We start from the raw sequence: 15,996 nt of genomic DNA on the forward strand, positions 1-15,996 counted from the left end.
AATGATATATATATATATATATATATATATATATATATATATATATATATATATATATATATATATATATATATATATATATATATATTCTTTCTTTTAAACTATTCGCCATTTCCCGCGTTAGCGAGGTAGCGTTAAGAACAGAGGACTGGGCCTTTTTTGGAATATCCTCACCTGGCCCCCCTCTGTTCCTTCTTTTGGAAAATTAAAAAAAAAAAAACGAGAGGGGAGGATTTCCAGACCCCCGCTCTCTCCCCTTTTAGTCGCCTTCTACGACACGCAGGGAATACGTGGGAAGTATTCTTAATCCCCTATCCCCAGGGATAATATATATATATATATATATATATATATATATATATATATATATATATATATATATATATATATATAGACGTGTATGTGGGTGGGTTGGGCCATTCTTTCGCGGGAGACAGCGACTAAATATAATAAAATTATAGTCTATATATTTTCGAAGCATTGCCAAGGGAAGAACATTTTAGACCCTAAATCCTTAAAACACCTGTGCCTTTTCATCTTACCCTTCACAGCAAAGGATTATCAATAGGTATATTGTACTTCGACCAATGAACTGATGGGTTGTTAATTCAACTATCTCTAACGTTTAGTTCTGCTAGACGGTTCATCAGAATTCCCACTACCCTACTAATTCTTGTTATTTCTATAGCCCTTTTTGGTGTGTCTTCTTGACATACACATCTGTTATCTCTTAACCATGTGTTGTGGAAGGGAAGATAAAAATAAACCTCAAAGCTTAAGGTTCCATGCCTTTATTTATATATCAATGATACACTAGGGGAACCAGGTCAGAGTCTGTGTAACCCAAAGGAATTCCTGTGATCCCTTACAAAACTTAAAGGAACTTTATGTGGTACCAAGAATCTGTGTGGGTAGTGTTATCCAGGTGCAACAAGTCTTTGGATAAGTTGCCCAGCAAAAAAGTTCACTGAAGCTTCTGTTGCATACAGTATGATGTACCAAAGGGTCTCACACTGACCAAATGCAATAGATCTTTGGTTCAAGTTGCCCCTGAAACTTTTTTTGCATTTTAAACCCAATGGTTGTTTGGGTTTATGTTGTAGGCCTGACTAAAGCACAACCTTGGCTTTCATGATTAGCTGATTGCAGTACAACTTAGGTCAAGAAGCATTGAAATAGTTTTTCAAGGACGAAAGGCTTTAGTACCTCTGTGACCCACACTGAGCTAGTTTATGTTATAGTTTTGAGGTTAGAATAAGCCTAAAGATAGAATTCCTGATACCCTGTCTAATTACTTTGGGTAACCTTTCAGAGCCTTTAGTTTACAGACATAAAACTTGACCCTTAAATAGTGGCCTACCTTGTATGATGTACAATATATGGAAACTGCTGCCAATATCACATGATCTTTAATTTCTCTTGTGTTTAAATATTCAGCTGACTTACTGTACTAATAATAACCTATTGAGGTCTTTTTCTTCACAAGGAAAGTGCAGGTTTGAGAAAGTATTACCTGAGATGTGTACTGAGGTGAAGGAAATACTCTTCCTCTGCCATTTGTTAACTTGGACTTAATAGATAAAAAGGTTTAGGCCATGATCTTGCAAAATTTTGCACCCCAACAAGCAATCTCTTGTCAAAAATCTACAGTTAAGAAGGAAGTTTAAGAAATAAGCTGTAGCTTTTCTTAGGATGGCAGAACATTTAAACTTTTTGAACCTTTGCATTCAAATCTCTTTTTCCTGTTTATGTTACTTAAAAAACCTCAGACTTGAGGAAATCCATGCTAGTATAGTTTGAAAATTTTTTATTCAACAAATGGTGTTAAAAGAACTTTGAGGAGTGGGGCAGTCATCAATAAAGCCAAGAAAACACATTCAACTCATCCTATGATAAGGTTGTACTTTTGGAATGCTCTAAAAATTTTGTTACTGTAAATAGAACTTTTGGAGAGAATAGTTACAGTATGGAGGTACCAGATCAAAATGAGTCATTCAGAGGGAGTTGGGGATAACTTTTGAAAATTCTTAATTTAATACGGGCCTTTCTAATCCTAGAAAAGGAGTCCAACATGGTTATGAAAAAGTCATCTGACTTGTTGTTAAAGGACTATACAAACAGCATAAAATAATCGATAGAAGCATTCAAGTGACTGGTTTATGCAAACATTCTTGTCCTAGGTTCTAGTCTTGAGAAGGATTTAGGAAATAAAAGGATTGTCAACCACTTAATTACAGAAAAAAATAAATTAGATAAGGTTCAGAATTGTCAGAATGAAAAGTTTCCACATTATAGTTCAGAAGGATGTGTGTAGATCATGAGCTTGGATTGAAGGATACTTACTGGCATATTTTGATTTATCCAATGATGTGAAAGTTCTTGGGTTGGAATTTCAGAGTAAAGCCTTTCAGACTAAACTTAGCATTACAGATTTTAACCAGATAATTTTTAGCCCTCTGAACAAGGATATTACTAAAGGTGGTAGTGTTGACAAATCTCATTTGTTTTCTGATCATAGTACGGTCAAAAGAAGACTGTCAGGTAAAGTCACCCAGATACATTTTCCATGAAGCAAGTTTTATCAGAAAAGTGGTAAAATTTTGGTTTGCTCCAAAGCAGAAGTGACAAAAAATGAACTTTTGATTCAAACCATGTTCAATTCCCTTACCAGCAGTCATATGCATTTGCAACCCTTCCAAAGTGAAGAGTGGTACTGTTTACCAATTAGTGTGTCTTTTCTAAAACATTAATTTCAGTTTTACCAGAATGCACAATGCTCAGTATTTCAGACGAGCAAGTTTCATTATCAAAAATAAAGAGAAAGATGCAGTAAGAGATATACCACAAGAGCTTTGCAGAGATCTGAAATGGTAGACTAACAAAGAAAACCTGCATGCACCTATAACATGGAGAGCCCCTGAAGACCTATCGAATGTTTAGACAGATTTATCTAGGGATAACCCACAGGTAGCAGGATGGACGAAGGTTCAGAGATGTTATGACATGTTAACACCATGAATACTGTTCCTTGGTCATTCCTCTTTGAACTATTTGAAGCAAGGTCTGGGAGTCCATTCTATCATGGACAAGGGAACAGTTCAGTGCTTAATGAACAGAAGCTTATGCCTATGTCCAACAAGCGATTGATTACATTCTTACATGAGCAGCCTCACACAATCAGTTTATTTGAACATCTTTCTAACATGGTGATTGTAATGTGTGTAGGTACATAGAGTTTTCATGTCAGAATTGACAGTGAGAACAGTAATTGCTGAAATGGATTCAGTAATTACATGTAAATTCTCAAGTACATCTCATTGCCATGAAGGACAATATCCTTCTGACTTATGTTTCTTTAGCTATTTATTCAAAGGCTGTGAGGGTCAATAACACAACCACACATTAGATTAATTGGTTACACAATCTATCTTTCTCTTCTGCTAACTATCCTAGAGAAAGCAAATGTCAAATTAAAGAATTTCTAGGTTTTAATGACTTTACTGCCCCAAGGTGGATAAAATACTTCCAATATGAGTCTAATGCAGGAGTACCATTTCCTCCATTCAGAATCCCCTGAGTCTTTTAAAAAGTCACCACTTTCAAGGATAAATCCAGCATCAAATAGTTGTTTTAAAATCATCACACACACGGGTAAATACACATGGTAAATACTTAACAAAGAACATTTTTTTTACATAATGCTCATATGTTCCTCTCAGAGATACTACCAAACTGTATGAAAATCTTTTCAAGCTTATCTAAAAGAACCAGAAGAATAGCTAATCACTAAGACATTGTATCTGGAGTTTTTCTCTGGCATTCCTTTAAGAATAAAGCCAGGAAAACCATATCATTGTATAAAAAGTATACTAAAGGAACTTTTTTGTGTGAGATTTTATATGAATGTTTCTAGTCCTTTCTAGTATAGGCTGAGATCCTTTTTTTTTCCAAGGAGACCCAAACCTTAACCTACAACTTACTGTTAAAAATGAGTTAAATCTAGGAATAAAGGAACTCGGACATGTCTGAAAATTTTTTTTCCAACATCTTGCTTTGTCTCAAGACAAAAGATTGGATTACACAGGAAAATGCTTGTTTGTTCATCCAGGCTCCTTTAGCCTTTGTCAGCAAGGAACATTTCGTGATGAATCAAGAAAATAGTCCTTCTTTCACCAGGGATAATTAATAGATCCCATAATGTACAGAAATTGGTTTCTACTTCAATCTTTTTAAGGAATCTCTCAGTAGATGAGATTAATAAAACAGTCTATGGCATTTGATAAATACATTTGATAATGATACTTCTGCTTCAATCTGGGTTAAATTTCTGGAAAAGTTCCACGTCCACCATGTTGTATGCTCTCTGATCCTCATAGGGATAAGTGTGAAGGTCAAGATGTACGTTTGGAATAGGAATACCATTTCCCTATTATAGGCAGAGCCCTTTGAAAATCTATTTCATTACACCTGTCCCTTTATTCCTCTCCCTCACCCTCTCAAAAATCATTTTTCTTTAACCTTTAGAGTAACAGGACTAAGGCACAGACTAAAGAGAGTAGTGTATCATATGTGATCCCCTGCAGCTCCATGCTAATGATGTCATGGTGTCTTTATGAATGAGCATTAGTGGCCTTAAGTATATTAAAAAGGAAGTAGTACTGATGGACACATCCTCTTTTGGGGTAAAAGAGTGAACTAACCCCTGGTAAGCAAGTGCTCTCCCTGATGCTCATGTGGCTCTGCCTTATGTAGGGAAATTGTTTTTCTTTCTGTACATTAAAACCTACTTTTTTAAGAGCCTAACTATCAGGGAAGCAGTATCAATTTATGTAAACAAAGTCAAAAGGTATTTCCTTGTATAAAAATCTACAGAGTAACCATTCTAATTCTCATAAATACCTTGCATGTACAGGTCATCTTTATTATGAATTACAGTATGGAGTATACAGTCAGTTATTAGGCTGAATACATTAAAAATCTAACTTGCTTATCCTATCATGTACTTATAAATAGTTTTGTGGAAGATATGTTTCATGTAGTACAAGAAGATAAATCAATTTTGAGTGTACAACTAAAAAGAAATGGAAATTCTCTTCTATTCTATACAAATATATCTGCAATGTCTTGTTCTCCTTGTGATCTTTCCCCAAAATAGGTGGTCACAGCAGAAAAGTCTCCAGGCTGATCTATCAAAACATACCTCCTTAGTATTCTTCCTACCCCTCACACCCAACGGGGTCCCATCCCCTCACTTTCTTGTCTAAGGATGCTGGCTGTCTTCCCCTCATTCATATACATTTTCATCACCAATCTTTCCATATGCATGATCAAACCATTTCAAGATACAGGTCTAACTAATGTCAGGAGAACTGAAAAATCCGTGTATTGTTTGGTCTCAAAAATTATGGATTTTCAAATCTTGACCTCCATTTCTCAAACCAGTCTAGGACACCACATCCATCTTTTCTTCTCTCTGACATCACAAATCTCTTACACAATTTACCATTGCTATTCCATCCCATCTACTAACATTGCAAGCACCCCTCAGACAGCTCATTCCAGCAATTTGAATCCTTGAAGTGTCTTCTCATACAATGTCAGTATTTCACACCTGTAGATTAGCAATGGCAGATTAATGCTGCCTACTTATTTTCACTCATCATGTTTTAACCTTTCATAATTCTCCCCATGGATACAGTTATCTTCTTCATTTGGGCTGCTCATTCCTTCACATCTCCTTTCACTATGCCACAATAGCAGTGAACAAAATTTTAATAATCAAATATTCTCACCTCTTCCAACAGTTAATCATTCATCCTTCCTCACACTGCAACTCACTGATTTTGTTCATTCAGTATGGCATTACAAAGTCACCACTTCATTTTCCTTCATTACTTCCTTACTCTACCACATTGGCACTTCTCTCTCTTCCCCTTTTCACTTTCATGCCACCCATATCATGATATTTCTTAAAGAAGAAACATATAACATCATCTTCATTTGTGTCTCTGCAAAAAGCTCATTTCCCATGCCTTTTTCAGGTACTCTAACCTCAAAAGTCCACTAGAAATTCCCTATTTGTATTCACACCTGGTACTCATCCACCTACAGTACCTTCCACTTTCTAATTGCCCACTTTTGCATTCATGTCCCTTGGCAAAAATTTCTGCCTTAAAATTTCATATACTTTCTTCTAACCACTTATAAAATATTCTAATCTTAGCTTTATCTACTTTTTTTCTCTATCTTTATGAGCATAAACATATGTTTATTCTCAAAAACCATGCAGTCCATCCTAAAAATGCTATAAATTACTTATCCATATCTTATAAACACTATCCTAAAATCCTTAGCCTTCCCTATATAATCTTATAACAGCTTGACAACACAGCTCCCTTCCTAATCCTTCCCAGTTTCCCTTACCTACGAAATGCACCATGCTCTAAGTACTAACTGTCCATCCTTGAAACTCATCATTCAGTTTCCTCTCTCCACTTTTTCTTTCATGCCAATGACACTGAAGGATTCTAACCTCCTTTCGTATATCTATTTCTGTCGATAAGACCTTTCTGCTGCTTAGGTGCCCTCTGTCTCTACCCACAAGGAGCCACTGGCCTGTGGCAAATCGCACTCAATGTGTGCCTATTTCTGCCAATAAGACCTTTCTGCTGCTTAGGTGCCTTCTGTCTCTACCCACAAGAACCACTGGCTGGTGGCAAACCAAGCTCAATGTGTGCTTAGGTGACACTAGCAGTGGCTTTTTAGATCAACACGGCACTCATTTTCCTTGAGAGATTCAAGCAAAAATACATTTATCTTCCATAAAAAAAAGTCTTCTAGCATAAAATACCCTAAAAGAAATTTCAATGAATAACAAGGAAAATATACTACTAAAAAGTGAAAATTAGAAAGCTGACTATATAACTACTTACAAAATAAAAGATTAAAGTAGTTACCTGGGAATCATAGGTATACCCACCCTAATGGTTTCACCCTCAAAAGGATGCAATAACAAGGTCATTGCAAGTAAAATGGTCTGGATTTTGCTACTTAGTCTGTGACAGCTAACCCTTTCTACTGTGCTCTTTTTTTTTTTTCTTCATCAATACACACAGCTTTGATGCATCATACAACTTCACGGGTTATGATACTGCCACTGCGCACGTTCTTAAGTTTTTGATAAATTTTTGTGCAAGAATAACAAGTGATACTTCACACTAAAGCACATTTTCATGTAGAACAAAATAATAAAGATTAATCTTTCAAAATTCTAGATAGCTAGGAATAGGATTAAAGTTGTTGTAGAGTGCTGTAAATCTGTTCTGTCACAAGATATGATATTACTGAAAAAGTATGAAACCATACAAAAATTCACATACAAATAAAATATTAGGAATCCTAATTTCATCATCACTTTAGGAGACTAAGGGATGTAAGATTTCTTGTGATGCACTTTTACAATGCAAGCACACAATACATCACATGAAAGTTATGTAAGAAAGCATCAAATTCTGGGGAAAACACTTCTTTTGACAGAGAATTTATATTATCTTCTATTCATACTCTCAATTCTCCTTATCAGCAAAGTTATAATTACAGTAAATAAATGGAAACTTAAATCTTAGGATCTCCTTGGAAGGTGATTTTTAAAAAAGAATCAACATTTGGAGTAATTATGATATCCTTAGCAAAGGTGATGATTTTTCATTGAATCATGAAGTTTATGAGAATTTGATGGTCTTCATTATAAATCTGACAATATTATGGATGGGGTCTTCAGATACAGTATTAGGAAAATATAAATGTATGGATGAATGTGTTAATACTGTACTTTAAATCAATATGATTATCTATGCAATATATTTGGCTATTTGGCAGTGACTTTGGCAAACTATGCAGGCAATTTATCAACCTGTAAATGAAAAGTAGTAACTCTAAATAGAAATTTCTGAAGTTGGAGATCCCGCTGGGTGAACACAGTTGATGCATCAACAATTGACAAAGCTCTTGAATAAACCCATAATCTTTAGATTTCACTCAAGCTGAGTGAACTTCATAATAGTATATAAACCTAAAAAACTTGTATACATAGGACTATGCTATAAAAATTCACAATAAATCAACCCCTAATTCACTTTAAGCACAATGAATTATCTCAGTAAGTGGGGTGTAACCAAGTTCCAGAGTACAAGCCTTACTTAACACCTTAATATAATCTAATAAGGATTTTTTTTCAATTGGAGAATTAGAGTGTAAAGAAAAATGCAAGTGATCTGACATATAGATGACAATCCACAACTATTATGTTTAGTGTTCTTTCAATGTTATATCCATAGTATTTCAATGAACTTAGAGTTATCAGTCATCTTGGCTTTTGATCTTTTCTCTAATGAATTATAATGATATGTTGCAATCACATATAATTTATATATAATTTGATTTACTGTTTTGCTATGTATATATGAAGTTCAAAAGAAATTCTGTAACTACATACTAAATGTTACAACTAACAATTCAAGGAACTATTTTTTGGTTTGGTGAATGATGCTTATGAAAAACATGGGTCTTAAGGTTACTGCTAGTCTTTGCACGGTAAGAACAATATGAGCATGCAAAAGGCTCCTCTCCAGTATGAGTTCTAATGTGTTGACTCAGGTTTCCTTTCACTGTAGCACGATATGGGCAATATGGACAAGCAAAAGGTTTCTCTCCAGTGTGGATTCTGATGTGACGCTCTAAATCATTGCTGTACCCAAAAGATTTTGAGCAAAACTGGCAGCAAAACTGCCCCCTTGACCTTCCATTGTCTGTCTGCTCCTCTGTTCCACTGGAAGTAACTTGCTGATGTCTTGTGGCCAATGACTTCAACTGAAAATAGAAAAAAATATATGTAATCAGAAATACAGCTTTTTGATATATGAATATTAAATTACACACACAATATCAAATGAATTACTAGTTGCAAATGTTATAGAGTCTTCATTAAAAATAATCTTTGTATAGGTAAATAGAGGAAAAATATGAATTATCTCTTAGTAAGTAACATTATATTTATCATTTGATACAAAACGAAACTTTGCTTATATGTATGAATGTGAAAAGTAAATAGAAATGCAAGACTGAAAAAGACAGGACATTACATAAATTTCTGTCTTCTGGAAGTACTTACAGGAATATACATATACGTAATATAGCCAAATTTGCTGAACACAATAATCATTTCATTGACTTTAAATATGCTGGAGGGGAAAATATTAAAAAATGCCTGATGTATAGAAACTTAAGAACTGTTAATTAGTAACATAGTGTCAGTCGTAAGTTGAAATTGGAAATGCGTTCAATTGATTCTGAAGTCATTGTAAGCCTTCATGCTAATGTTGCTTTCCACCATAGAATGAATAGGTATGAACTATTCTGAGAAATGTCCTACATAAAGCAGAAATCCTTATTCAAGATTTGCTGCATCACTATTACATTAATTTATTACTTATTCACCACAGACACTAAGGTATTAATTTTCTATAATCATATCTATCTTCACTTGTTTGGTAGGTTCTTTAAGGCTCATGAATAGTGATGGATGGAGATAATTAGAATCCTAGTCCTCATGGAACCAAATGACTATTACTTACCATAATTTCTACAGTCAACTATGCAACTATCCCAAAGGGAATTATTCCAACAATAAAAGCATTCCATTTCACTCATGTGTCTCTTTAACTCATAAAAATATGCTTGGCTATAATTTGACTCCACTTTTGTCATATGTTTGGACAGGATGGGTCATTTAATAAATCTCAAGATAACCCCAAGTGCTATAAGGAAAGAGTTACTTTATGGAGGAATCTTATTTCTTTTTCATACCTAATTAACTCTCCTGCCTTAGTTAGGTGGCATCATGAATAAAAGGACAATGGTCTCATTTGCAGATGTCCACTCTAGCCTTCTCAATGGTCTCCTTTGCAGGTGTCCACTCTCTAGATATCTTTAAAATGTAATGAAAGACAAGCTACACACATTATTCCCCTGTTGAACTTGACTACTTCATATGCTCAGGTTCACCCAACTTACAGCATTTTACCCAGTTCATAATATCCCATGAACACCTCTCACTCTCCTAAATATTCAAGCCCTTTAAAAAAAATCCATTGGATAGAAACAGAGTGGGAGGTTAAAATGTATGGATGGTTGGAAAGGAGTAAACTGAATTGGATAATGTGGACAAGGCAAGAATATTTTACGTTACAGTATTCCAGTGCTATTCAAGTGAAATTTGAATAATTTCCTTTTAGACATTGGATGAATGTCCACTCTAGAAGTCTCTTAAAGACATTCATGTTCTTGGATTAGCCCTCTATCAGAATATGGAAAATATCCTCCCTTCCACCAAAATTTTTCATAATTTCACTTATCACATCTATCTTTGCTGCCTCGCTAATGTGAGAAACAGTGACCAGGTATAAAAAAAAATATCATCTTGTCCTTAACACTGTTCCTATTCAAGCACAACTTTTTTTAAGATATATTTCAGTGCTCAGAACAATTTCCTTAGACAGTTCCTTTAATTGCATCTAGGTTTAGGTCTAAGACCTTAAATCTTGCTGAATGGCTTTGCACCTGCATGGAAATGGAAATGGAAATTACATTCCCCATATTGATCTAATCAAGAAATCATTGCAAAATTCAGCCTGTTGCTCCTCACCTTGGATAATCTTAAAATTCACAACTGCCAAATTTGTCTTGTGTTTCAGGTTCCAAACCGAAGAATGCCAGTTTAGAGGTAGATAATTGAACTGAAGGCAATTATGTTTTTAGGTAAAGCACAGGGCAGGTAGCATAAATGTTGTTTCATAAAAACAACTGTACTCATCAACCAAGCATGACATTCCCAAGTATGGGTATGGACTAATGTATAACATGTCATTAAGCTGACTGATGTCTTGATGATGAAAAGTGGACAAATGCTAGCTGTAGGAAAATATCCATAGAATATTCTGATGAAATGCTGTATGACTACCTATTTAGGCCAAGGAATATTTGCAACATTAATCTTAAGTGAAAGATTTCATAAATGTATAAAATCTTTAAAGAAACAGACATCATTAAAATTTCCACTTATCTTGACTATGAGAAAGCAAAATATTTTCATAAAAGGCATGATGAAATGGTAAATATTGTATTTGTTACTCACGGCTTAAAACATATAAACCAACAAACATACATATAAAAAAAAGTTATTGTCCCAAATATTACATTCATAAATGGTTGCCCCAAGTACTGCATAAAAGATGAACTATTTTACCTTTAAGTCACATACGTTACAACTGCTATAACATAGATGGGTGACAAAACTATGATTTCATTTCTTAATGTTGAAGTAGATATCCTTACTTTTATCAAGGTACATAAAGATTCATGTCCTGAAATGTCTTGTGTGAGCATGGTCCATTCCCATCTGCTACCTGTTAACTATCAGTTATTAAAAGTAATTTCATTATTTTCTCAAGAAATCATCATATTCTTCGTAAGGATATCAATACACATGCTAAAAACTGACTTTTTATTTACAAGGCAAATGTATACATATCCAATTTTTTTGTTCCAGCTCACTTATCCTCATTTCACAGACTGGAGCCATACTATGTGCTCAGAATGTCTGTGAAATATATTGATCCTAGTACTGCAGAACACCAGTCTTCACATGCCAGGCATATGTCACACAATCCTTTCACTATCTGAGTCTTGGTTGTGAACCAATGATTTTGTGCACAATATAACATCAGTCAATCCTAGAGTAAATCAACTGTTATATGACAGGCATGGGTCACTAAGGCCTTGCACCACTTGCTGTAGTCTTGCATTACTTTATGTGTTAGCCTCTATGTACATTTACCTGAAAAAAGAAGTAAGCATGCCAAACCACATGCAAGTGGCTACATAGAGGAATACCTATCCCCTTTCACCACTGAACTACTTTCTGATTATTAGGACAGCAGTTAACTTCCTAGGTACTCACAAAGGTTGTGGTAGGAAATTCTGGCTTTTAATTAGCTTCTGGCACAGCCACTTTCTGCCCTGCTTGGGTAAGTTTGAGTCCCCACAAGGCTGATCTATTAGTCTTGTCCAAGCTGTGATAATGACTAGATCACATTACGATGGGGAAAGGGTTGCTTGGTAAGTCCCAGTTTAACAAAGGCAAAATACTTTATCATACGATTATAAATATTCCGTATGATAGAATGATTTTACATTTAAAATCAAGTATGATTGAGATAGAGCTACAATCACTAATCATTTCATAAGACACCTACCACTGAATGCTTTACTGAATAGACGAAAATAACATTTAGATTTACATTTTGCATATTGACTAAGGTGCATGTATCTTTATTAAAACATCAAGTTAATTAGATTTCCAAAGCTTCAATCTTTTCCCAATTGAAAAATGTATAATATATATATTTCAAGTAAACATTCAAGCTAGCTATATAAGCATATTATTATTCTGATTCACATTATAAATGTAGGTACACTACACAATTAGGAACAATATTAGATATATCTGTAAACCCTTGCCTAATTTGAAAAATTTTGGAACAGTATTAAAAAAGTCAGTATGATAATCACGATGCCCTATGCAATCCCTGTTGGTAAATAAAGTGTCCCACCTTACTGTCTCTCCATAAAACTAGTTGCTGGACTTGTTTTTGGACTCTGGTGTTTGTTACGAAGATGAGTATTAAGGTTACTTTGGTTTTTAGTACGGTAAGGGCAGTGGGGGCAGACAAATGGCTCTTCGCCTGTATGCGTCCTAATGTGCAACTGTAAATTGCCTTTTTGTGCACTACGGTATGGGCAATAATGACAGGCAAATGGTTTCTCTCCTGTATGCGTTCTTAAATGTGCCTCTAGCTTCTGTCGACAATTGAATGCTTTACAACAGAATGTGCAAGCATGATTCTTCTGTGGGTCTCTGGAATCAGGGTGAATATACTGAAGACTGGGATTATGGATTGGTTCCTGGTTACCCATGCCACCTGTAGAAACCTGAAACAAAAAGTTATTATCAGATACTCTACAATATGTCAATACGTAAGTGATCTGCATAAAATCACGCTTGTTGAATCAAAGGCTTTTGAAAAATGACCAAATCGTTATGAAAATAATTGATATTAAGCAAAAACTTCTACTTTCATCAGTGTTTAATGAAATAATTTATGAGTAAGATGAACCACAATTTTGATTAATAAAAGAAATTTGGGCCTGAATACAAATAACACTAACATATTTCCATTTTTCTGTAATTCTAATGTTTGAATTACTTGCAAATGAGAGAAATGTTCCACAACAACTAGATTTATACGTATTGCATAAATTTGAACAAACACACGGTGCCATAACGAGGGACAAAAAATGCACTAGTTGCACTATGAAAGGGACCTATGAGTATGTATTATGCCATACTTCTAACCAGAACATCATGTGAAAAGGATCATAAAATATGGCAAACTTAATTTTGCTCATCAAATCTGCCTTTAAGTACATGTAGGGAAGACAAAGTACAAGTCTCAGACTGAAAGTGATCTGAGATTCCATATCATGTTAAGCTCATTATCAAATCATCATATCAAAAATATCATGAAATGGGGCAAACTAGATTTTGGTCATCATCAAAACTGCCCTTGAATACAAGGACTCTGGGATGTTTAGAGTCCAAATTAGGATATACTGCAACAGTTTAGTTTTCTCACCTGAGGAATTATAAAGAACTGCTGGGAAGTGCCCAAACAGTGACAACAACAATGATTGGAATGAATTACTAAAATATGAGGGAAACTCTCAAAATGTTCACTGTAAAAAATAGAGACCAAAGGGAGACATGAAAAGCACATATACTTTCTTCAGTGGCCAAAACAACTGTAACACAGAACAGTTCTTCAAAGTTTAAGAGAATCCAAAGCAAGAGAGCACAACTAAAAGTCTGGCAAGAACAAAGTACAATGGAACATGAGCAATCACTACTTCATTAACAAAGTTGTTGAATGAGGAACAGCTAAGCACAGAAGAAATAACTGCAAGCAGCACTGAAAAATTCAAGTTTACTAGATAAAATCTCAAGGATAAGGGGTGGGGCCCTTTGAGCGTAAAGCTCCCTGCCCATATGCACAAACACATAATAGTGCACATACACACATTTGGAAGTACAAAATGTTGAGGATGAAAAAGAAATAAGTGAGGACATAAATGATAAGTTCAAACATGTTTTCACTGTAAAAGACACCACAGCTCAAGAACCAGTGAGATGGGATGGAGAAGTCTTGGAAAGCACTGAATTACAGGAAAAGACAATTGGGCTATGAAAATGTCTTGACCCATAATGGAGTCATGGACCTGATGAAGTCTCTATAAATGCTAAAGGAGTGTGCAGAAACTCTTTAACTGGCCATTCAAAATATTGTTCATTGTCAGTGGAGTATCATACCAAAGAAGTGGAAGAGGGTAAACATCATGCCTATCTTGAAGAAGAGATACGGTGTTATGAAATTATACTGAATTACAGACCAGACTCCACAGTAAGTATGGTTGGTAACATTGGAAAAAATAGTAAGAAAGCAAATAGTTGACCATTTGAAAAGGATAAAATTTTAAGTATGGAACACTTATTCAGGAAAATGAGGTCAGGAATAACAAATCATAGACTTCAGTGACAGAGTTAACCCCAAATTAGACAAAACAGATGTGCAGGTAGACTGTTTTTGGACTGCCAGAGAACATATGACAATACACTGTGATGTACAGGCAGTTGGTTCGAAAGTCAGCCATTCTGGCAAGAAAGAAGAAGACTCCTTCTTTGGTCAGGAGACTACTTCAGTAGAAGGGAGCAAAGGAGATGAACATTCTCAAAATGGGCTCTGGTCAACAATTTGCCATAAGGTTTGGTCTTGAGACCAATGCTCATCTTGATTTGTACAAAAGACTTGCCAAATGACCTTGACTCTTACCTGATTGTGTTCGCGTATGATGCTACAGTCACTACAAAGCCAGAGAGTTATTATTTTCTTTCCAGAAATAAGCAACAAGAATTTGTGTGTGAGACTTGGGAGATGACATCATGCTTAACTTGTTGCGAGAACTCCATATTGGGAAGTTAAGCAGAAAAATTATTTGCTTGCAAATGTTGGAATCATATTCATGTACACATATAAGGTGATGCAAATTAATCAAAACTTATGTATATCAGACCAGAACTAAGCTATGCATTTTGGTGTGCTGTTAACAGTTATACATGTATTCATATATGCATTTTAGTGTGTTGTTAACAGCCATACATGTATTCATATATGCATTTTACCATTTTTTTTCTTTATCATTATCATTACTAACATTATTATCATTATCATTACTATTATCATTGTAACTCTTATATAAACCCAAAGGCCCCTTCTCCAGAAACTCCTGCAGCTTCAAAGTTACACTACTATCAGCAGCAGGGAAAGGATGGACTCCTTTGGAGTGATATATTCTTTGACTAGACTGTACTCTAATCTCCAAAGCTGCACTACACTCATAGCGAGGATAGGATGAAGTTAAAAGGTTCTTTGATGAGAATGTAGTTTCATCTGATGATGATGATACAGCATACTAAACTAACTTTTCACCAACAGTGTCATCTTAAACAGGAATATATGGGAAAGTGTGACTCATGTTTGTCTGAGAAGTGTTGCTCCTAATAGGTTTATGTCTGCTGGGGTGGAGTTTAAGAATGAGTTAGGAGGCTAGTTCTTTAGTGCTTTGGTTCTTTACTGCTTGATGGGTTATTCCATTCTATTTCTATTTTGTCAATGTTATATTTGTTGGGGGTGCTGTGATGTCATTATTAGATCATCTGCATGCGAGATGACTTTCACACTGTGATCTGTGAGAAGTGATGGAAGGTCAAATAGGAAGAGATTGAAGAGGGTTGGAGGAAAAAAAGACTCTTTGGAGAACTCCATT

The 15,996-nt window shown here is 35.0% G+C and overlaps 1 protein-coding gene across 3 annotated transcripts in view; it reads right to left on the reverse strand.

The window, feature by feature from the left end:
* Positions 1-775: 775 nt before the first annotated feature.
* Positions 776-15,996, reverse strand: part of LOC139747111 (uncharacterized) — a 69,057-nt gene continuing 53,836 nt past the window's right edge. For 2 of the 3 annotated variants that reach the window (XM_071658982.1, XM_071658983.1), the window contains exon 6: positions 11,553-13,047. In XM_071658982.1, the coding sequence (XP_071515083.1) occupies positions 12,670-13,047 (378 nt within the window). In that variant the 3' untranslated portion in view covers positions 11,553-12,669. Of the gene's footprint in view, positions 8,869-11,552; positions 13,048-15,996 lie in introns of those variants that run through there. The other variant, XM_071658984.1, reaches the window with a different exon arrangement.

Source organism: Panulirus ornatus, chromosome 67, assembly GCF_036320965.1.
Source record: "Panulirus ornatus isolate Po-2019 chromosome 67, ASM3632096v1, whole genome shotgun sequence".
Taxonomy (NCBI): Eukaryota; Metazoa; Arthropoda; class Malacostraca; order Decapoda; family Palinuridae; genus Panulirus; species Panulirus ornatus.